The following is a 24,341-nucleotide window of genomic DNA, read 5'->3' as shown; positions in this document are numbered from 1 at the left end:
CAGAGTTCCTACAACCTCTTGGTGATAGGTATATTCTTGTTACAACATTAAGTTTGCTATCTATACTGCACTGGTATACACAAGTATTTATACATGACGTATTGTTTCCAAACAGTTTGGTTTCCAAATGCTTTCCACCATATGTCTTCTTCCTAAGTTATTTATTTTTATAATTTTATCTAGGCATATTTTTCTTCCTCTACTGATAAATTTAATAAGAATCCAGCCAAACAGAGTAGTAACAGTTACTACCAGAAGCTCACTAGTGTGGCATTAAACAGTACAGCTCAGGAAGCCAATACCAGTCAACTCTTAACTGCCATATCTATTCTTGTCTTCCAACGTTACGAGCAGCAAACAGCGTATGAAAAGATAGGACCTGTGCCTGCTCTTCAGAACTTCCAAATCCCTAGATTTCTTCTAAATATTTCCATTAATGTAAACAAACAAACAGAAAAACATTATCCTGACTAGACTACAAACTTTAAGATAGTAAAGACCATGTAAATTTTACTCACTACTGCCCAGTGGCAAGTACATATCAGACCACAGGAGGCACATGTTAGCCAAATCCTGCCCAAAGCCTGCTTCTGTATTGTTCACAGCTAAGAATGGACTTTACAATTTTAAGGGGTTGTTTAAAAAAAAACATCAAAAAGAAGAAAAGGATGTGACAGAGACTCCTGTAGCCTGCAAAGCCTAAAATCTGCCATCTGAGTCTTTTTAGAAAAAGTCTGCTGACCCCTGTATTGGACACTCAAATGTTTGTTAAAAGAGGAGGGAGGGAGAGGGACGGGAGCAGTAGGAACGGGGAACAGAGATGCGTAACACGTATAACTGGAGAGCACTGCAAAAAGTAAAGGCTGCATAATAAATACCATATGAATCTGTAAAGTATTTCCTGCTTCCATTTTCATTAAGTTCCAAGATAAACTCAAGGTCTTTCATTAGCATATTTTATAGATCTTCTATATATGCACATATATATATTAATTGATCTATTATTCTTAAGTCACAGGTGCTCCTAGGAGAACTAAATTTAAACCTTGGCAGTACTAAATAACCTAGTTAACGTAAATAGTAGTCACCAGCAAGATGTGGGCCACCATAAGGTGTCAATTTACAGGAAAGGATCTTCACGTGTATATCCTTTCCTTCCACATAGCACTAAACAGCTAAGTGCTGAGTCATACTCCCCAGCATTTTACTCCTCTATGCCTATTACTTCCAAAGGTATCATTTAGGATGTTCCACCAGCCCTGAAATAAAGTTTTGAATACTAAAAAATATTTAACCAAAAATGAAAGTCACATTCTCAAGTAACATAAAAAAGCAACATTAGACCTCCTCCAGAGCACTGTACTGGAAGCACATGCAAACATGTACCTGAAAATGCTGCTCCATCACTTGGATTTTTCCTTGGTCTGGGCACTTTTTCAGAGCTCGATCTGCATAATGGAATAGGATTTCTACCATCTGTAAGGAAAACAGCCTGGCATAGACATTAAAATACATAGACATTAAAATATATCTCTAAAGCTTTTCAATATTTATGTGGCCCTCCTAAATAATACAGAATTATAATTTGTTATTGTATTAAAATTATAATTGAAAATTTTAGTGGCTTTATTACCAACTTTAAAATCTAGTCTCGTTTCTTTCAGCCTCAGGGCTAGTACTAATTTGCTAATCTTTCTTAAGAAATATCTCCATGTTGCAGACCTCAGTGGTATCCACACTGCTCCGGAATTGAAACATCCAAGTTCTTCAGTGATCCTCTGCTGCAGGTGTTTCCCCAAAGAGCACAGATGAGCAAATCATCTGGAGTCTAAGGAGTGACCAGTTTCTATCCATGTTTTCTATAAATGTTTATACTAATTTGGAATATAATTTTTACCAATGCATTTACACAACAAAAGGGAGGGAATTCCATGGTCAATTAATTCAGCCTAGTCTGGATTAGGAACAGAAGGTCAGTATTAAATATGAGCATCAATTGTATTGATGCTAATTAATAATAACACTAAAACATTAACCCTCTCTGCTAGTTCTGGGCAACACCAACGTTTGCACGTACAGTATTTCTCATAATTACTTGTAAGTTCATAAAAACTGACAAACGTCAATTTTCTGTGGGCTATTACTTGGTTCAGAAATAATCCAGATTCCCAGGTTTTCTTCCTCCTCCTTCCTGCTGTCTTTTGGCTAAGTACTTTATTATCTTCGTAAGAGTAAGCAAGGGAAAACAGAAAAAGTGATTAAGAAGGAATTTAAAAAGTATTCAAGATGACACAGAATTATAATCTGACTTTTTTTTTTTAGATACAGGTCTCACTGTCACTTAAGCTGGAGTGCAGTGGCACAATCATAGCCCACTGTAGCCTCGAACTCCTAGGCTCAACTGATCCTCTGGCCTCGACCTTCCAAGTAGCTAGAACTACAGGTGCACACCACCATGCCTAGCTAATTTTTTTTATTTTTGGAAAGACGGGATCTTGCTATGTTGCCCATGCTAGTCTTGACCTCCTAACCCCTAGTGTGTGTGTGTGTGTGTGTGTGTGTGTGTGTGTGTGTGTGTGTGTAATACACTCTCTCCTAGATTGCAGCCATTTGCCTACTCGTGCCCAAAGATATTAGCAAATGCCAAAAGCAAATGTGTACTATCTTCTACTAAAGACCCTATTAAAATACTTACCCGGTCTGCAACAATAACCTTTCGCTTGCTGACATCCCCTGATAATCCTACAGAGAAGGAAAATCCAACAAAAACAAAAGTTAGTCCACATCTTTAGGAGTGAAACTATGTCTGGTTTCATATTCATTAGATGTGTAACACCAGGTACAATTGTAACAGTTCTTAGGTATCAAAATGTTGGATAATACGCCATAATAGGAACACCTCAAATCCACAGGACCAGAGAGCATACCAATGTACTTCTCTTTTGTTCTAATAGTAATTCCCTTATGAAATAATTTAAAAGTGACATTTTAATTTCCATACCCTGTATTTGTCATTAACCTTCTTAACTGCAAGTCCGTAAGGTTTAATAGCATCCTGTTTATAAACACTTGGGCACTCAGCTGAAAACGCTCTAGGAGTGTTTAGTACTGTCCGTTCCCCCCACTCCAGGAGAACCACATCTACCACGCTGCTGTTCTGTCTACTCACCCACAACTGCTTTTGCTTTTCCTTCATGGAAAGACCATGCAAGGGCCAAGGCTTCTGTAAGACAATCTTGTTTCAGGAGATGATCCACTCTCTAAAATGGAAAAAAGAGAGAAAGCAGACCCCTTTGTCTGACCAGTCACCAGTCAGAATTCCTATACTATCTAAAATCGTTTCAGAAGTTGCTGCTTAGAGGCTAAAATTATTTTAATAGTTATGCGAATATCTTATTTCAAAGAAAAATATCTTAAAGCACTAGATGGTATAATGACTGCATAGGCTAGTACAGACAGCCACAGGGCCTAAATATGAAAAGGGGAAATAGCTGGAATGTCATTGTAGCAGAAATGGCTCGTTGTTTACCACAGCATTCATTTCCTCCTCCTTGGTAATAACAAACCCCTAGTTTATTGGAGACAGCAATCCATCAGCTGAAGGACATTTCTAGCACCACCTTGTAGCCACTGGGAACGATGTGACTAACCTCTGGCTAAAGACAAGTGAACTGCTATCTGGTATTTCTGGGATGTCACCTTACGAGGCAGGAGACAGCCTTTATTTCTCTTTCCTCCTTCCTGAAATGTGGTAACAGCTGGAGCTCTAGCAACTGTATGAATCATAAAATGACCCTGAGACCAGAATTCAAAGACAAAGATGGCAGAGCAGGATCACATGCTCCAGCTTAGGGAACTCCTACAATAGCTGCGGACTGCCTAGCTCCAGGCTGCTTTTACGTGAGACAGAAATCTTGTTTAAGCCACTCTTACTTTGAATTTTCTAATATACGTAGCCAACCTAATTCTAACTTACACAGTCAGTTCTAGCAAATCAAGTACCTAATAGCTGTCATGGTTTTCATGTACACTTCTGAAATTAAGAACCAAATAATATTCTTCTGAAAAGTCAAAACAGAAATGCTAAGAAGCTACCAATTCAGTAGCTCTAACACGTGAAATGACTTTAAACTCACCTCTCTCCAGCTCCTCAGCATCATCACATAAACAGACTGGAAAGTAAAGACATAGAAATTAAGATGATCACCTTTAACAGACTTATTTAGGAGAGACATTTGTCCTAGTCCCACATCTGATTTGACATCTTTTTCAGTAAAAACATTTCATACTACAATTAGAAGTGTATCTTAGAATTTACTAATGGGTCTTCAAGAACCCTTTTTTCTTTTTAAGGCAGTCCTGGTTCTGTTGCCCAGGCTGGAGTGCAGCAGCACAATCTTGGCTCACTGCAACCTCTGCTTCCGAGGCTCAAGCAATTCACGTTCCTCAGCTTCCCAAGTGGCTGGGATTTAGGCACCTGCTAACACTACTGGCTAATTTTTGTATTTTTACTAGAGACAGGATTTTGCCATGTTGGCCAGGCTGGTTTTGAACTCCTGGCCTCACGTGATCTGCCCACGGTGGCCTCCCAAAGTGCTGGGATTACAGGCGTGAGCCAACACACCTGGCCTAGAACCCACATTAAAGAGTAAGTCAAATATTTAAAGATCTACAGTCCAAGGGGTTAATCCATGGACAAGGAGCAAGGAAAGCCCAAACTCATTTCCCTCCACTGACTTGGCAATATTTTGGTTAAATTTTAATAATGAAGGAATGTTTCTCCATATATTTTTTTAAAGCACAGGAACAAATTGAGATAAACTGAGGTACTAAAAGTTCCTATTCCAACAATGCTATTCTAAGTCAAATATCTCAATGCATTTTAATCAGCATCTTAGACTGACCTAAGCTAACGGCCACCTTAATTACATGACAAATATCCATGATTAGGCAGCTGCCTGGTCATGAAATCAGAAATGTGAAGAAAGCTTATAAAAGCACATCTCTGAATCAAGAAAATAAACAGCATCTAGTAGCCAACATGTAAACAAAAGTAAAGAATATGTCTAAAAGTGGAGGGAAAAAAATTAATTAACTCAAAAGCATGACTACCTGACCACGAAGCGTTTTGGATAAGTGCTGATCAATATTCACTTTGCAATACACTGCCCTCTTTACCAGGAATCTCCTGCAGCCTCAGCTATCCTGATACATACAAATACCAACCCACAGAGTGAAAGAGCTTACTTTTGTCCCCAAATAAAAGATCTGACCACCATAGCTACTGATGGATTGATAACAAGCCTTCTCTCCAACCAAAGCCTGAAAAAAAAAAATACATACAAAAAAGGTAAAAATTACATGCACCGGAAGTCTTATTAAGTTTTAAAGACTGTCAACTGTAGAGACAACATTTTAGGTCAACATAGTTTCATCCTGTAAGTGAGTGGGAGTTGAAACTGATGTCAATCATCAGTTTGACAGCAGAAGTGACAGAAAGAAACAAATTCTCTGCTTATGTATATAGCCTTTTAATTTTCAGAATAATGTGGAAAAGGGAGGAAGAATGCCAACTTTCAAATCTAAAGGAAAACTGTTTCATCCTGCCCGTGTTGGATGACAAATTGTCACTGCTTTTGGCAAAGAAAGGGGCTGATTGAAAATATGGCGCTTCCAAGTTCTCTGAAATAAGTATCAACATAAAACACAAGAGAGCAGATGACAAAGCAGCAAGGAATATGGGAGTCAGCAAGCAGCAAAATAGAAGAGAAACTCGCTGATAATCTGGGTTGCAAACCTTGGCTCTGCCACTTACATACATTTGTATAGTATGAAACAACTTTCAAACCTTTCACAGTCTTCTCATCTTTGAAAAACCTTGCAAAGTTTCTCTAATGCTTAAATATGCTAATAATTAAAAATCTCCCAAAATATATGTGGCCAATAACTGATGGCTGTAACTTTTCTTAGCATTTTATCGTGGGAATTTTTAAATCTATACAGAAGTAGAAAGAACAATTGAGTCATCCCTGAATGTATCTATGAACCAGTAGCATCAATGACCAACTCGTCACCAATTTTGTCTCATCTGTAATTTCCACCACTTCCCTAGGACACAGGATAATTTTGAAGCGAATCCCAAATTTTGAGTACTTCACTTATTAAAAATTCAGTATACATTTTTAAAAAGAGTCCAGTCCTTTTAAACACAATCACAATTCCATTAACATACTTTAAAAAATCAATAATCATTCCTCAATATTAAATATCCAATCAGTGTTTGGATTTTAAATTCTCATAAATATCAAATGCTGTTAGGTTTGTTGTTTTGCTCTTAAACATTTCACTTGTCTGAATCAAGATCTTAAAGAGGTTCACTATTGGACCTTATCTCTTAAGTTTTCTCTAATCTATAGGTTTTGCTTCCATCTCTCTCAATCCTTTATTTCTCTTGAAGTTCATTTGTTGAAGAAAGCTGAAACACTTATTCTGCAGTTTCCCACTACTTGGATTTTGCTGACTGTATCCCCAGGAAACTGCATAGCATGTCTTCCGTATCCTCTCAAAAGGAGACGTCATCAGATTCAGGGCTTTTGGTTTTCTTTGGTGGCAGTGTTACTTTAAGGATGTTAGCTACATACAGGCCTTTAGTAGATGCCCTTTATTATCAGGTTAAAAAGTATCCTTCAATCCCTAGTCTGCTAAGGGTTTTTTATCAGGAATGGATACTGAATTGTGTCAAATGTTTTTTCTGCATCTACTGAGATAAATTAAGGGTTTTATTCTTCAATCTATTAACACGGTAAATAACACTGATTTTCAATTTTTTTTTTTTTTTTTTTTACAGAGTCTAACTATGTCATGCAGGCTGGAGTGCAGTGGCACCATCTTGGCTTACTGCAATCTCTGCCTCCAGACTCAAGCGATCTTCCAGCCTCAGTCTCCTGAGTAGCTGGGACTATAAGCACGTGCCACCACGCCTGGCTAATTTTTGTATTTTTCGCAGAGACAAGGTTTCGCCATGTTGCCCAGGCTGGCATCAAATTCCTGGCCTCTGGGGCTACAGGTGTGAGTCACCACACCTGGTCAATTTTCAAATGTTAAACTAGCCTTGCATGCTTTGGATAAACACCATTTGATCATGATTTATTACTCGTTTTATATTTTATTAAGGATTTCTGTATCTGTGCTCATGAGAATATTGGTCTATACTGTTCTTTATTACAGTATCTTTGGTTTTATTATCAGTTATGCTAGGCTCATAAAATGAATTAAGCTCCCTTCTCTTATTTTGAAAAAGATGTTTTTGTGTAGAATTTGCACTATTCTTTCCTTAAATCTTTGGAATACTTCACCAATGAAGCAATATGGGCCTGGAGTCTCTTTGTAGAAAGATTTTTAATTACAAAATTATTTAACAGATATATGACCACTTAGATTTTCTATTTCTTTTGGAGTCAGCTTTGGTAATTTGTGCATTTTAAGGATTTTTTTCTATTTCATCTAAAGCTGTTGAACTTATAGGCATAAAATTATTCATATTACACTCTTATATCTGCACACTGTATAGTAATGTCAACTCTCTCATTCCTGATATTGGCAATTGTATGTTCTTTTTTTCTTGGTAAGTTTTGCATGAGGTTTATCAGTGTAATGTTATCCATCTCTCAAAGAACCAGCTTTTGGTTTCTTTGATGTTTCTCTGTTGTTCGTCCATTTTCTACTTAATTGATTTGTGCTCATCTTTATTATTAATATTTCTTCCTTCAGTCTTTTTCTTTTTTCTGTTTAATTAAGAGAGATGCTTAAATAATTGATTTCATAAATACTTCTCCTTTTCTAATAGAAGTATTTAATACTATAAATTACCCTCAAAAATGATTTAAGTGTAGGTCACCGATTTTGATATTCTGTATTTCATTTTCATTCAGCTCAAAATAGTTTCTATTTTTCTTTGTCATTTATTCTTTGTCCATGGATTATTTTAAAACATTGTTTAACTTCCAAATACTTGAGTTTTCTCCAGATATATCCTGATAATTCCGATATTTTCCAATTTGTTGAACTTTGGTTTCATCCTAGAGCGTGTGAAGTGGGATCACATGTACTTAATACTGATGATAGCTTCATGTGCAATTGAAAAAAACTGCCAATTTGCTTTTATTGAGTGGAATATTCTATATATGTCAATTAGGTCCAGTTGGTCAATTGTCTTTTTTCAAGTCTTCTATACCCTTAATAATTTTCCATGTACTTAATGTATTAATTACTGAGAGACATGTTAGTAAATTTCGAACTATAGCTGTGGATTTTTCTGTTTCTCTTTTCAGTTCCACCAGGTTTTGCTTCACCTGCATTATAGTCCTGTTATTGGGTGCTTAAATTTTTAAGATTGCTTTCTCTTCTTGATTAATTAACCTGTTTATTCTTTTGAAATTTCTCTTTATCTCTGACAATATTCCTTAATCTGAAATCCACTTAGACTAGAATTAATATAGACACTGTCATGATTAGTGTTTGCGTGATCTATCTTTTTCCAACCTTTTAACTTACACGTTTTTGGGTAGACAAAATGTAGGTTTAATGTAGAGTTTTTTGTAGATAGTTTCTTATTTTTTCTAATCTAATAATCTCTACCTTTTACTTGAAATGTTTAGAATCATTGATATGGTTGGGTTTAGATTTATTATCTTACTAATTGTTTCTTAGTAGTACAATCTTTTTTTTTTTTAAGAGACAGAGTCTCACTCTGTCACCCAGGCTATAGTACTGGTGTGATTACAGCTCACTGTAACCTTGAACTCCTAGGTTCAAGCAGTTCTCCTTCCTTGGCCTTCCAAAGTGCTGAGATTACAGACATGAGCCACTGTATCTTTTTAAAAATATTTCTTTGTATTTAATACTTTTTAACATTTCATTTTGTCACTATTAACGACTTACTAGTTAAACCTCTTTTTTAGTGATTATAGTTTACAATGTGCAACTTATCTCAGTCAACATTTAAATAATATTTGACACACACAGTAAGAACCTTACAATAATGTACTTTCATCTCCTACATGCTGGCACTATGTACTATTTTTGTTCTATGTATTACTTCTATCTATCATAAACTTCACAACACATTATTTTTGTTTTAAATAGTCGATTGCTTTTGTTAAACAACAGTACTGAGCTATAACTTACACCATAAAATTCACTCATTAGACACACAATTCCGTGATTTTTTTAGTAAATTTATAGTTGTTTGGCCATTATCAAAATCCATTTTGAGAACATTATCATCATTCTTCAAAGATCTTTCTTTCTTCTTTCACTTAGTATTTCTGAGGTTCATCCATGTTGCAGCCAACTTTTTACCGTGGAAGAGTATCCTATTAAATGGCTATGCCACATTTCGTACATCCATTTACCAGTTGGTGAATATTTAGACTGTTTTCACTCTTTGGCTATTAAGAACAATACTGCGATGTATGTTTATATACAAGTTTTTATGTTAGCATGTTTTCAACTCTTTGGGGAACATACCTAGGAGTAGGCCTTCTGGGTCAGATTGGTAATTCAATGTTTAACTTTTTTTTTGAGACAGTGCCTCTCTTTGTCACCCAGGCTGGAGTGCAGTGGCGCAATCTCAGCTCACTACAACCTCCGCCTCCCAGGTTCAAGCGATCCTCCTGCCTCAGCCTCCCAAGTAGCTGGGATTACAGGTGCCCACCACCATGCCCAGCTAATTTTTTATTTGTTTGGATTTTTAGTAAAGACAGGGTTTCGCTATGTTGGTCAGGCTAGTCGCAAACTCCTGACTTCAACAATCCACCCACTTCGGCCTCCCAAAGTGCTGGGATTACAAGCAAGAGCCACTGCGCTCGGCCATAGGTTGTTTTTCTTCTTTGTATACCTAGTAATCTCTAATTGGGTGGCAGACATTGTGAATTTTACCTTGCTGGTTTCTGGATCTTTCTGTATTCCTACTAATATTCTTGTGCTTTGTTCTAGGAGGTAAGTGATTTGGAAATGGTTTGATCCTTTCTGGTCTTACTTTTAAGATGTGTCGGTTGGGACCAGTGTGGCATTTATTCTAGTCCTTGTGAGGCAAGATGCCTCTGAGTATTCTACCCGATGCCCTGTGAATCATGAAGCTTTCCATTCTGACTGGTGTAACAAGCACTGTTTTCAGCCCTGTGTGAGCACTAGATACAGTTCCCACTAAACCTTTCAAATGGCTCTTTCCTGGTCCTTGGCAGCTTCCCCATATGCATTTGCTGATTAGTAGTCTGAGGAACACTCAAGGGGGACTCCTTCGTAATGCTGTTTTCTCCAGTACTCTGTCCTACAAACTCAACTCAATTTTGTCTTCCTGCAATCTAGACTCTGTCTTCCCAACTCATAGAGTCTTCCATACTCCAATTGGGTTCTTCCACAGCCCAGACGCTCTCTCAAAGCTGGAAACTAGGACAATCATAGAGTTCACATCATTTGTTCCCCACTTTCTGAGAGATTGCTGTCCGTCATCAAGATGTTCAGTGTCTTGAGAACTGCTGTTTTTTTCTTCTTCTTCTCCTCCCCCTCCTCCTCTTCCTCCTCCTTCGGTTATTTCAAGCAGGAGAGTAAATCGAATTCCCGACAACTCTATCTTGGCTAAAAGTACAAGTTCAAAGTCCAGTGGTATTCTTAACACCATTCAAACACAAGAAAAGAACAGTGTGGAACAGCAGTTATCATCATCACTTCGTGAATTATATCGCACTATCATTTCTTACTCTGACTTTCCTTGGTTTTTAAAGTGGGAGGAGTGGAAGGCTGGAAGACCCTTTCATATATATTTTATGCTCTGAAGTTATAATATGAGGAAGATTTGAGCAAAGCCTACACATCATGCTGTAGTCACTCATTAAATATGACCATCATTACTATTTTTTTTTTCAAAAAAGTATCCAAGGAAGTCTCACAATGGTCTAAATTTCCTACTTAAAGATTCATGGTTTAGGAACGTGAGATCACAATTCAAGGTGACTGAACTAGAAACTATCTGCGGAAATTGCTTAAAGCCATTACTGTAGTCGCTTAATGATACAAAATTAATGCTAAGACCATAGCTTTGTTGTGTCTTCCTTCTCTCTAGCCTCCTACATTTCATCTAGCACCTATTTCTAAAATATCTTCTTTCTCTTAAAGCCATCTTTGCTTTTTAATACCCACAGCTACCATACCTGTTCAAGCCTTTATCGTTATCACTCAAATATTTTCAAAGTCTCATAAGGCTTTAACTACCTATCTGTAGTTATTTATCCCTTAAATCTATCAGGCTTATCACTGCCAGATTAAGCTTTCGAAAATATTTTGATTTTACAATTTCTCAAAAATTTTCCATTATACTTCATTATTTTAGTATAAAAATTAAAATACGTTGGTATTAAGTAAAATAAGTCTCATTTCCGAACAGAAGGGAACACAATTTATTGTTTTAGCTTGTGTTCCTACACACTTATAAGCACATCCACACCCACTTGAACCTAGTGGCTTTTAAAGAAACACTTCAAGAGAGAAAAAAGATAACACCCCAGAGTTCCTATTTCTAAAACAACTAAAACAAAATACCAAGTTTATCAATGCAATGCCAAGACAACTGATTATCCTTACCAGTGCCTGGCTAACATTTCCTCCAGTGGCCAGTGATTTGAAATGGCTACTGTTGTAGACCAGCTGAACTTCTGAGATCTCCACCGTCTCCAGCTCCTCTTGTGTTTGCCGATCAATCACATGCAACTTCTCTACGCTGTCTAAGAGCACAACTGTGCGGGAATTTATCCACTGTAATTCAAGCACACAGCAAAACAAAAGTAAGACCACACCCGCATCATCATTTGGGTCAAGAAGAAAGCTTGGCTGCTCAATTAAACTACACTGAGGACTTTATCCATTTAACAATTTACATGGCAACACAATCAATGCAAGAACTCCTCAGTGACAGCCCAGGGAACAGTAAGGAGGTAGAATACACTACTGACTTTTGAAAGTGCTAACAATGACACTTTTATAGTGTAAAAGATGACTAAAGCTGTAGGTAGATTAGAGCATATAGTTTTTTTAAAAAGTTTTTTTTTTTTTTGTTGAGACGGAGTTTCACTCTTGTTACCCAGGCTGGAGTGCAATGGCGCGATCTCGGCTCACCGCAACCTCCACCTCCTGGGTTCAGGCAATTCTCCTGCCTCAGCCTCCTGAGTAGCTGGGATTACAGGCATGAGCCATCATGCCCAGCTAATTTTTTGTATTTTTAATAGAGACGGGGTTTCACTATGTTGACCAGGATGGTCTCGATCTCTTGACCTCGTGATCCACCCGCCTCGGCCTCCCAAAGTGCTGGGATTACAGGCCACCGCGTGAGGCCACTGCGCCCGGCTTCGGCATCATGACAAACTCAGCATTTCTAGTTTTTATGATATTGCTAAAACTAAAGAACAAAGTAAAGCTCATAAACCTAGCAGGTCAAAGGACAATTGTTAGCACTGAAGGAATACATATTTTGAAATATACTAAAATGAAAGAAAGCTATTTTAAAAATCCACTTCCTTCAAAATCCCTCTTAAAATTATGAGAGTTCTTTGTTCTATTTCTCTGTGTCTCTCAAATGTTCTTTAATAAGTACTATTATAATTTTAAAAGTACTAACAATAATAACTTAAAAAATCTTCTGAAGGATGCCATTTTAACAAATTTCTTGGGTTATATATAAAATCAGATTACTTATTTTCAAAAATTTTTTTTGGCAATTCTAATCCTTTCCCAAGAAATAAATCTTCAGATCTGTTCAATTAGGATCCAGAAGTAGCCAGAGCTAAGTGCTTCCTCTGCACGTTATGCCTCTGGTATTCATGCTGGTATATTTGTATGTTCTAGTCTATGTCATCAGATATTCTTTGCATAATGCCCAATTAAAGATAACCAAGTTGAAAATAGCTTTTCTTCTAACATATGCTAAAAATATACTCTATTACTGCATATTAGCCACTCTAAGGGAAGAGTTTGTTCCCCTCTCCTCCTCTAAAAAATCTCTTTCAGAAAACAGGGAGTTTGATATGCAAATCTTTTACAGAAAGCTCTTACAAGGTGCTCTCTAAATTATTTTATTTAGAAAAACAAAGTATTTTCTAGGAAAAATCACATTATTTAGCCTTATACAACTTTAATCAGTGCTAGTTCTTAGGTACTTCCAAAGGTCACCTGGTTATGAAAACAAGAGAATGGCAGAAAAAAATGAACGTCAGCAAGGCTAGTAATTGTTCCTGAGATTAGACCCACAGAGCTCAAAGTGTTGACATTGCTGTAATAAACCTTCTGAGGGTAATTTACAAAACAACGCAGTTCATGGTCACACTATGGATATGACACAGGATCACTAAAACACCAACTGTCCTATTGTTAGTTAGAATGGTTACTTATGGCTGGGGAAAAAATTTTCCAGTGACAAACTTGTGCAGGTTTTTAAAGTACTGTATCTCAAACACCTGAAACAGAAGCGAAGATGATAAACTCTGAAAAGCTGTGCGACATGATTCAACAAGACAGCTCTGCTGATGACAACGATGTCTTCTAAGAGTCTCAACAAAATTCTTTCATAAAATGTGTATGAATTATTTCTAAACAATTGTGAGTTAAAAATGTAATGTACAATTAAGAAATCATGTAAAGAAAAGATCTATTTCATCGATACCCTGCAAAAATTACACATTTTCAAGTTGGGGAAAAAAACTCTTCTTCGGTGTTCTTTTTAGAAAAATGACTTCTATTTATGCCTATATTCATGCATCTGCAGAATGTTTTACTGGACCCCAGACACTGATGTGCTAAAATGTACTAATGATGGGAACACAGAAGTATTATAATTACCCTGTTCTCAAAATTAACAAGCTGTTTGAGAGAGAAAAAATAAAATTTCATACAAAAAGAAATCTCTCTTTTTAAATCAAGAAGTTACTCAGGATTGGGAGGCATGGTAGAAAGAGAACTCTGCAAAGTTTTTAGCCACAAGAAATTAAGACAAGCTCAAAAATACAAAAAATGTTTTACAGGGAAAGCAGGGCAATGATCCTCAAAAAACTCAACTAAATACTTTTGAAGCCAAACTCCCCTTTAAGCTAAACCAGACATGAAATTTCTAATCCTGCCTGTGTTCAGCAGGACACAGGCTAAAAGGCAATAATTAGTGGCATCACACCACATTCATACTTTATTCAGTATAACTGGGACTTCACTTCTCTCTCTCTCTGTGTCTATACACACACACACACACACACACACACACACACACACACATATATATACTTTTTTTTTTTAAGAGACAGGGTCTCACTATATTGCCCAGGCTGGAGTACACTGGCTAGCGATCATTGAGCACTACAGCCTCGAACTCCTGGGCTTAAGCTATCCCACCTCGGCCTCCCAAGTAGTTGGGACTACAGGCACGAGCCACGATACCTGGCTGTCCATATTTCATATGATCTTAAAGGTAATAATTCTTGGCAGAAATCCTGGTGGCTTTAATATACCACAGATTCAGAACAATTACATGAAATAAATGGGGATATTTAATTTGAATAATACTCACAGTAAAGTTGATGAGGTCATAGTATAGGTGAAGATGCTTTTGCTTAGTAACATGTATCGCTCCAGATTCATCTCTCTTTACCTGATGACAAAATAAAACCAACCTAAAAACCAGCTACTGTTTGAGGGACTTTTTAAGACATTTAATTATACTCCACCTAGAGTATCACATTTACCCATTATCCCATTCACTACAGATAAGCCAAAAATATGGATAACTAAATGATTATGAAAATTTAAAAAAATTATTTGTTCCATTATTTACACCAAAATGCAGGGCATATCTGGGAGTGGTCTAGTTGTCAGTATGGAAAAATGCTTTGAAATAATAATTCAGAACAACCTAACTTTATCACATCAATGACTATAATTAAAGTACAAAAGGCAACGGTGACATGGTGTGAGAAGTCAAAAGTTCACAAAAGAAGAAAAGATGCTGCAGTGATATAAACCAGACTTTCCTGAACTATAATACTATTCTAAGAGGACTTCAAAAAGTTCATGGAAAATGCATACCATGAAGAAAACTACGCACAGATCTCAAAAACTTTTTGCACCAAAATAAACTCACCTTAACTTGTTTTAACAGGTCTGAAAAGGATCTAGCTTGAGGCATTAAGCAGGACAAGACATCAATTTGAAAAGAGCCCCAAAGAGCAACTAATTTTAGCAGAATTTATAAATTCTTGGCAGAAATCCTGCTAAAGAATTTATAAATTCTGCTAAAACTGAATCAAGGACAAACACCGAATTTATGGTGAAGCTTTGGTGGAAGAATGGTAAAATCACTGATGCTTAATAAAAGTTTATGGGAACAATGCCCCCAGAGAAATAATGGGTAACTTGGTTTAAGAAGGAATGCGATGATGTTACAGGTGAAGCCTGCAGCTACAGACCATACTTATTAATTAGCGAGAAAAAATATTCATCTTGTTCATACCCTAATTGAAAGAGATCAATGATTAACAGCAGAAACAAGAGCCAACCCCACAAACATCTCAACCAGTTCAGCTTACACTATTCTGACAAATTGAAGTTGAGCAAACTTTCTACTTGACGGGTGCCAAAACGGTTGTGCCCATATCAGCTGCAGACAAGAGCAAAGCTTTCAATGGGAATCTTAAACATGTGGAATCAAGACCCTGAAGCATTTCTTTGAAGAACTGTAACAGGAGATAAAACATGACTTTACCAGTGTGCTCCTGAAGAGAAGGCACAAGCAAAGCAATGGCTATGAAGAGGCAGAAGTGGACCAGGCCAGAGCAAAGGTCACGGCAACAGGTTTTTTTTTTGTTTTTTTTTTTTTGAGACAGTCTTGCTCTGTTGCCCAGATAGGAATGCAGTGATGTGATTTCAGCTTACTGCAACCTCCACCTCCTGGGTTCAAGCAATTCTCTGCAGCGGCCTCCTGAGTAGCTGGGATTACAGGCACCTGCCACCACGCCTGGCTAATTTTTGTATTTTTAGCAGAGATGGGGTTTCACCATCTTGGTCAGGCTGGTCTTGAACTCCTGACCTCGTGTTCCAACTGCCTCAGTTTTTTGGGATGTTCAAGGTATTTTGCTTTTTACCTTTCTGGAGGGCCAAAGAACAATAACATCTGCTTATTGTGAGCGTGTTTTGAGAAAGCCAAAGCTTCGGCAGACAAACGCCCAGGAAAGCTTCACCAAAGGGTCCTCCACCACTGCAACGTTCCTGCTCATTGCTCTCATCAAACAAGGCCAATTTTGAGAGCATTTTGATGGGAAATCCTTAGGCATCCACCGTACAGTACTGATTTGGCTCCCTGTGACTTTTGTTTCCTGATCTAGAAAAAGTCTGTAAAGAAAACTCATTTTTCTTTAGTTAATAATGTAAAAAGGCGGCATTGACAGTTCAATTCCCAAGACCTTCAGTTCTTTAGGGATGGACTATACGGCTGGTATCATTTTTAAAAGTATCTTGAACAAGATGAAGCTTATGTTAAGAAATAAAATTTATTTTTATTTTTTAAATCCATTTTTCCACAAACTTTCTGAAGTTCCTTTGTGTAACTCTAACAGCCCAAAATTTCCCAAAAGGACCGTGAGTGTCAAATTTCCCCTAATATGTATGCACCTGTACACTCTCTACCCTTAGTCACCCTAATCATTAGCTTCCTCCCCCTCTGCTCCGAGGTAACAGAACACTGAAGAAAAAATATAAAGCACAAGATACACCTGGCCACCTGAAATTCCTGACACCCACTTCAACCTGGGCTTTCCTGCACTCCCCACAGTAGTGTAATATTTCTTTCCCTTTAAGTCACAGTCCTTCTTGCCTTCTGGTCTCATCACTTACAGTGTTGACCTCACCCGATATCTTAACAAAAATCTGAGACCATTTAATGTGGGGCCTTCACGTGGACCCACCTTCGCTTCACTAAATCACTTCTCCCTTAGGAAAGGATCCTCCAGTAAAACGAACATGGATGTAGAGAAATCTATTTAATTCTAAGTTCCACTATTATATCCATGTGACTAAGGGCAGTCACCTACTCTCTCTCTGTTTCCTGAGAGCATATGGTCCACAGACCCTAAAATATTTACTGTGTGGCCCTGTACACAAAAAGCTTGGTAACCCCAATCTAGATTAATAATGACTGGCCTAGACTGGTAATGGAGTCATCACAGGTTCCTAATTAATCAAAGTCATAAAGATGTGATTAAAGTGACATTTTAAGAAGCTCAGTCTAGAAGTAGAAAAAAGAACACATGCAGAAGGCAGGAGAAAAATTAAAGGTTTTTCTCTTATAATAAAGCAGGCGTAAGGTGTTTAGACGAGGACGGCTGGTTGAAGTGAGAGTTAAGGGATGATACTCTCAAGGAAAATCAAGCCTTCTCATCATAGTGGATCTAGAGACCGAAGGACATGAATGAAACTTCCCATTTCTGACTTTGCATTTTAGAATCAAGAAATATTTGAAGAGAGACTGATTGGGGAGAAAATGATTAAGGAATATTTCAATCTGTTGAGTTGAAAGTGAAGGTGGTACTCTCAAATGCTGCATCACGGGATGTTCTAATAAAACTTTATTTACAAAAACAGAAGACAGGCCAGATTTGGCCCATAGGCCACAGTTCGCCAACCCCTACTATCAATCCTCCCCATATATTCAATTACATTTTCCACCACAGGTTTCTCCCTGTCATTAATTCTATAAACATTTATTAAACATTTACAATATAAAAGCACTGTCCTACTGGCTGGAAATGTAACAGTAAAGTTGGTCTCTGGAGGTAAGGAGCTTCCTGTCTAGTGAGGAAGAAAAACATAAGTAATTTAATAAGTGCTGAATGTGGCCAAGCACAGTTGCTCACACCAACATTTGGAGGCCGAGGCGGGAGGATTGCTTGAGGCCAGGAGTTTGAGAGTCAGCCTGGGTCTCAGTTCGAGATCTGCAAGACCTCGTCTCTCTTTTTTGTAAGTGCTGAATGTTATCAAAAGACATATGTAACTAACCTAGTTCAGAAGGTCAGGGAAGGCCATGTTCATCACGAGCTAAGAGACAATGGAAGATAGCACTGAACTTTCCTGGCAGATGCAACAGTATATGTAAAAGGCACTGAGGCCAAAGACCAGCTAGGAAGCTATGGCAGATTTCTCATTTCCCCCATATGCATACCCACCCTTCCTGCAGTAGTTGCAGTATATCCCTCATAAAGCCACCAATAGCCTCTCTAGTCCATACCAATTACTCTGTACTCCTAATTTACATCAACTCGATTTGCTTCACATAGTTCAATCCTTAAACTGTTTTCTGTAGTAATCATGAACATACTGATTTTGCTTTTCAAACAAGATTATAAGCTGCGTGAAAGATGAAATTATGTTGTATACTTTCTTCTTTCCACTGCTGCTTGTGCCCATCACAGTGGAGAGAACACAGTGGGTGCTCAGTGATACTTGCTCTCTAATTACACACACGTCATTATACATACATATGCAAGTTCATATCTTTATATATTTACATACACCAGTAATTATTTGTCAAAGAAATGGAGCTGGGAAATAAACCATGAGAGGTTATGGAGCCGAGCGTGATCACCTTTTTCCCATGCTAATCAATAAAGCCTTAGATAAAAATGAAATCGGTCACTCTCTCTCCAAAGACTTATGAAAGACAAATTTCTTTGACACATTATTAAATTACTGATGAATAAAAAGAATTATAAGGGGCTTTATAATGGACCTAGCATCATATTAGGACTTACCAACAGAAAATGAACAACATCTCCTCTGCAGAAGGCGAGCATTGGATTCACATAATTATGTACTGCTACAAAGTGCCAGGCCAGCAATGGCACACTGGAAGGGTCCATCTAAGTAGGGAGAAGAAAAAAAAAAATCATCGCAGTTAATAAACAAGGGGACAAGGAGAAAACCATGGTTCAAAACAGCATCTCACTAATGTTCCTTGATCAAAACTTTCCCCAATTTCTCAGTTACAGCAACAACTAACTGGGAAGTGTCATGGGGGAACTTTCTAGACTGATGGTAATATTCTACATCTTGATAGGAATTTGGGCTACAAAAGTGTTAAGTATTTGTCAAAGCTCAGGAAATGTGCACTCAAGATCTGTGCATTTCTTTGTATGTATATTCTACACCAAAGAAAAAACCTAAATAAGGATTCAACTCTAACTAATAATATGCATTCTAAATATTTAGGAGAAAGAATACTGATTTCTGCAATTTCTTTTGAAATACATAAAAAATATAATTTGATAGGTGGACAGAGGGATGGGTGGAAGGACAGATATGTAATAAAGGGCAGTAAATGTTAATTACAGAATTTAGATGGTAGATAGACAAGTATTCAATGCAAAATGCTTTCAACTTTATTTGAAAATGTTTATAATAAAATGTTGAAAAAATACCAAAAAAACCCATACAAAAAGAAGCAAACACATACCACCATGAAAAAAAAATCTCAATGCACCAATGAAGCTAATCTAAGGAATGTTAACGGCAATCTAAGCCAGTTTTGCCATCTGAAAGGATAGACCTGCTTCCCCTAGGGGCCAGAGATGCACAGGGTACCAACAAGAAAACAAAAGTGAGCTCCTTCACTACAGGGGATGCTTTCTGCACAAGCCAGCATTCTGTACCACCATTCTCCATCCCATCCTGTCAATATCTCTCCTCATACATACATTGGAAGATCACAACTCTGAAAACAACCAAGAAGAAAGGAAAGGGGAAACTGGGATGTGAATAACACATGCTAGGAAGTATCATCCCCAGAAGTAAAATACCTCCAGGTAAAGCACGCGTAGCAGCAATCTACAACGCATATTACAGTGGATCTACTCTATCAATGGTTGAGCACCAAAGCTGAAGACAGTGAGTTTAAGCCTGTCTCAGCACAGCAGCCATGTAAAAGCAAGTATCTTTCAAACACTGAAAATCAGGGCTTGGACTCAATAAATCAACTTATCCTTCAGCTTTAAATCCGATAAGGGAATTTTACTGCACTCAGAAGGGCACTGAATGAGTCTAGGAAAATCCATGCATGAAGTCAGGTGTGACCACAGAGTGCCAGGACAGCAATATACAGAGACTGTCAAGTTGAAACTGTCAAGAACAAAAGCCAACTGTATGCCATCTAAGAGTGAAAAGCTTAAAGCAATAAAGGTAGAAAAGTACAAGATTCACGATCCCTACGACACTGTGCTGGTCAGCAGCTTAAGATTCTCTGGTCATCTTAAGGCAAGTCCAGCCAACATTTTCTGGAGCACTGACTTTCATCCTGTCTAGTTTTCTGACAATCTCACAGAATTCACCCCTTGCAAGTCATTTCTCTCAACCTCCTGACATGGTCCTTCCTTTTGCCAATCAGATAGAGAGACTTACTCACCCGGCCATAGGGAAAAGTCATCCACACTTTCAAGGATGGTTTCAATCCAATGACCAGTATCTTTAAGAGAAAAATACGTTTTCAATACTGACCTTGTAATTTTCACATATATGGTATTCAAAGCTTCTAAAAGTTCTGAGGTTTAACTTCTAAATACACTTACTTTTGTTAAGGATGCCATGGCCAATAATGAAAACTGTGTGATGGGATGATCTTTCAACTCAGGCTTAGAATGCAGAGGCTCAATACAGCAGACTTCACCCTTAGAACCACTGAAGAGACACCTAGATTCACATGTTCTCACTCCCATCACTCTCCTGAAAACGTAATTGGAAAATTCAGAATCAACCCAGCAGTGATGCAGGCACTGCTGCCTCTGGCTGGGACTCCTGGAATAGCCTCCTACTCCCTTTCTCAACCCCAACAATCCAAGCTCCACAGGACAGCAGCATGATCTCTTTATTCCAAAGGTCAGATCTATCTACGCTTCTGCCAAAAACTTTCCACCGGCTTGCTCCTGAACATAAAATAAAGGCCAAACTCTTTCCTATGCCTTAAAAGGATATGATCTGGCTCCTCCCTTCACTGCTCTCCCACTATTGTGTCCCTGACAAAGTCACACCTCCAGCCATGCCTGCTTTCTTCCATTGCTCCAGCAGGCCAAGTATGTGGCCATCTCAAAGCCACTGTGTCTGAATGTTCTCTGCCTGGAATATTTTCCTCGGATCTGCGCCATCTGCTGACTGGCCACTATTCGGGCATTTTTCCAGATGTTGCCCCTCTTGAGAAAGCCAGTCCAGAATCATCCTCAGGTGCAATCTAGCACAATACCCTGTCTTGTTTTCTTCACCGCACTTACACCCAACTGAAGTGGTTTCATTTACGTGCTGGTTTACTGTTTCCTTACTGTTACCACAATTAGAATGTAACTTCTACTAGAGCAGAAACTTTGCTTGGTTCACAGCTGTAACTCTGGGGTCTAAATACCTACACATAGGAGATGCTCGATAAACATTAACCGAATACGAAGTATGTTTTTTTCAGCAATTACTTTGTGCTTAGCATTGCTGAGAAACACAAGAAGCAAAGAGAGTCAACCTTGACGAACTTATGGAAGCATAATACACCATAAATATTATGTTCTACTTTTCAAAACCTCTGCTTCCTAAATGTTCTTTGATGTATCTAGACAGTCTTTGCTCTTAAAGAGTAAACATGGCAATTCTAAGACAATAAAAACCTGTTTACACCTGCCAACTATGATTATAATCAACTGGGCCTTAAGCCTAAACCAAAATTAGTGAGCTACTGCAGAACAGTGGTCCCAAGCTTGATAGCACGTAAGAATCTCCTGGGGAGTAAGAGTCTAGAATCCCAACTAAACCCTACTGAGATAAAACTTTGGAGGACCAGCCCCGGAACTCTGTTCTATTAATACAAGCCTTCCCGGGTAATTGTAATACACAGTCATAATCTACTCTCAGTTACGTGGGCTTTCTAGACCTCTTCATGTTCAATTTCAAATCATTAAAACCAGAGCTAGTCTTGTCATTGGTCAACAAATGTCCATTAGTCTCTTACTTAAATGTCAATTCAAAAACAGAGCCTCCGCTGTCATTGCAAATTGCGAGAGTTGGATCATCTGTAAACTAAACAGAGAAGGAATTTATTTGCCTGTAGATTTGTAAACAGTCAAGTATTAAGAAGGAAAAAATTATACAACTTTGAGAAACTACACTGTACACATTTAATAGCTTTTGAAATAACCTAAACTAGATTCGGTGCTCATCACTGTAAACATACAAACTTACCTTTAGAGTAAGAATGGTCCAATATCTTTAAAAAAAAACAGAGGCTTTCAAAAAGCAAAACCATCATTCATCACGATAAAAGAAAAATACAAACTAAGATTGATAAAAACCCTAAAGTTCTCTACTTGGGTTCTTAAATTAACTTTTTGTAACTTGCTATTATTAAGTAAATGAGATCTTTGGATGCATTTACATCTGCCCAGTTTTCAAGAATAAAGACTTAAAAGGTATTTGGTGTCTTTGAAAAATACACTTATCTGAGTATGTCTTCTGAATAACTGAAAAGTAAGTCCCCTATATCTAAAACATTTTCACTTTCCGTATAACTCTTCCGAAAACGTGCTACCTCCTTGATCTTCTTCCATAGCATATACTTCACTTATCACTACCTACCTTAGAAAACTCAGAATAATTAATAAATAATGTTCACCACGACAGACAGTCCTAAGGTGACCTAAAGTATGGTCGATGCTGCAGGACACAAACTAGAATAAACTGAACTTGTACCATTTTCAGTGACTATCCTCCTCAACTCAAAGGTGAGTGAGCCATCCAAAATGGCATGCCTCAGGTTCTCAGTCAGGGATGGCTGAGGTCCCGGCGGCCACTGTAAAATTATTCTTCCTTGATCCGAACGCAGGCATAGTTAAGAAGCCCCACAACTTTGCTCTTACAGCCTAGATAAGCAGCTGCCAGAGTGGGAAACATATACCCTAGAGGTGTGCATAAAATGGTCCACTGGAGTGCAGGAAAAATAACAGAACTTGTATTTCTGTTTAATTTTCTATTTCTTGGATACGTGCTTTTTAACATACATAAAAATTGGTACAGTAGTGCATTCATATAAATACACACACACGCACGCACACGCGTGCACACACACACACACACACACAAATACCTATAAAGGCTGAAATTCCAAATTGTTACTGATGAAATACAGCGCTAGGTTTGGACAACAATGTGCAGGAGCATTAAATTGCAAGTGGCTGACGCCAGCAGAAGACTTCAGAAACAGTCAATCCTATGTATCTTACTCCAGTGTCATTTTCTGCACGCACTATCACCAAGCCACACAATGGCTCCTACTACATGCCATTTATCTCAACTGAACTCTTCTCTTTTCTCTCTGCCTGTTTCTCTTCTATTTCTTGCTCTTTCTCCCAATATTATTTTTTCTGCAAAAGGACTGTCCTTTTATAAACACCACCATCTAGTTTTTCATTCAATCAAATATTTATTGAGCAGCTACTATGGGTAAAACACAAAAATAAATGACAAACAGATTCTGATTTCAAAGATGTTCATCTAAGAGAGATAAGACCTATTACAAACAACTATAACATTAGAAGTTGGCACAAGCCATATGAAAAGCGGTCAAGATATATTACCATGATGTCTGCAAGAGGAGGAATTCTCTGCACTCTGACTTGTCTGGATTGTTTTCATTGTTACTAAATGCTTCCACACTGCTTTGTCACAGAAGACGTTTTTGTAACTAACCTAGAAACAGACATACAAACGCCAGATGCCTGCAGACCTTAAAAGGCATACTTATGGATGAGAGAGCTCTGCAGAGCTAAGCAACAAAATGTGTACGTGATTAAAATCTAGAAGATCTGATTTTAGACTTCTCTAGTTATAATCCTTTACCTTTTATGCTTCTGAACATGAGCTTGACAGCATGGAAGAATCAACCGTTCACACTGTATTTATAAATGAAATCTGTTACCTAAGTCAGTTTATTTTTTCAGGCCTGTAAGGAGAAAGCCAAGACTAGGATCTTAAGGCTTTCCCTTTAGAGGCCTGCAAGAAAATAAACCAATAGATTCATTTCTAAACATAATCCAAGCCTTGCTTCTTTCATGATCTGTGTCTTGAACGTCAGGCAACTCCCAGAAAAGAGTGACAGAGCACACCACCTCAGCAATGAAACTCTGTGAACTAAACAAAGGTAAAAAGACCTTTAAAGAGCTCCGTATGGGCTTCAGCAGGGCGCTGCCCGTCTTTACTGCCAACTCCAGTCTAGGATCACATCAATTTGCCCT

The 24,341-nt window shown here is 37.9% G+C and overlaps 1 protein-coding gene across 7 annotated transcripts in view; it reads right to left on the bottom strand.

Moving 5' to 3' along the window:
• The window catches only part of VPS8 (VPS8 subunit of CORVET complex), a 258,139-nt gene that overhangs the window by 193,866 nt on the left and 39,932 nt on the right, over window positions 1–24,341 (bottom strand). For 5 of the 7 annotated variants that reach the window (XM_054246193.2, XM_078350390.1, XM_078350389.1 and 2 more), the window contains 11 exons: window positions 22,064–22,131; window positions 20,646–20,799; window positions 20,483–20,542; window positions 18,837–18,944; window positions 14,606–14,686; window positions 11,641–11,811; window positions 5,248–5,322; window positions 4,137–4,172; window positions 3,170–3,260; window positions 2,696–2,742; window positions 1,387–1,476 (listed from right to left, as the gene is read on the bottom strand). In XM_054246193.2, the coding sequence (XP_054102168.2) occupies window positions 1,387–1,476; window positions 2,696–2,742; window positions 3,170–3,260; window positions 4,137–4,172; window positions 5,248–5,322; window positions 11,641–11,811; window positions 14,606–14,686; window positions 18,837–18,944; window positions 20,483–20,542; window positions 20,646–20,799; window positions 22,064–22,131 (981 nt within the window). Of the gene's footprint in view, window positions 1–1,386; window positions 1,493–2,695; window positions 2,743–3,169; window positions 3,261–4,136; window positions 4,173–5,247; window positions 5,323–11,640; window positions 11,812–14,605; window positions 14,687–18,836; window positions 18,945–20,482; window positions 20,543–20,645; window positions 20,800–22,063; window positions 22,132–24,341 lie in introns of all 7 variants that reach the window. The other 2 variants (XM_035275299.3, XM_078350391.1) reach the window with 1 other exon arrangement.

This window comes from Callithrix jacchus, chromosome 15, assembly GCF_049354715.1.
Source record: "Callithrix jacchus isolate 240 chromosome 15, calJac240_pri, whole genome shotgun sequence".
Taxonomy (NCBI): Eukaryota; Metazoa; Chordata; class Mammalia; order Primates; family Cebidae; genus Callithrix; species Callithrix jacchus.
This window is presented reverse-complemented; position numbering and strand designations above follow the sequence as displayed.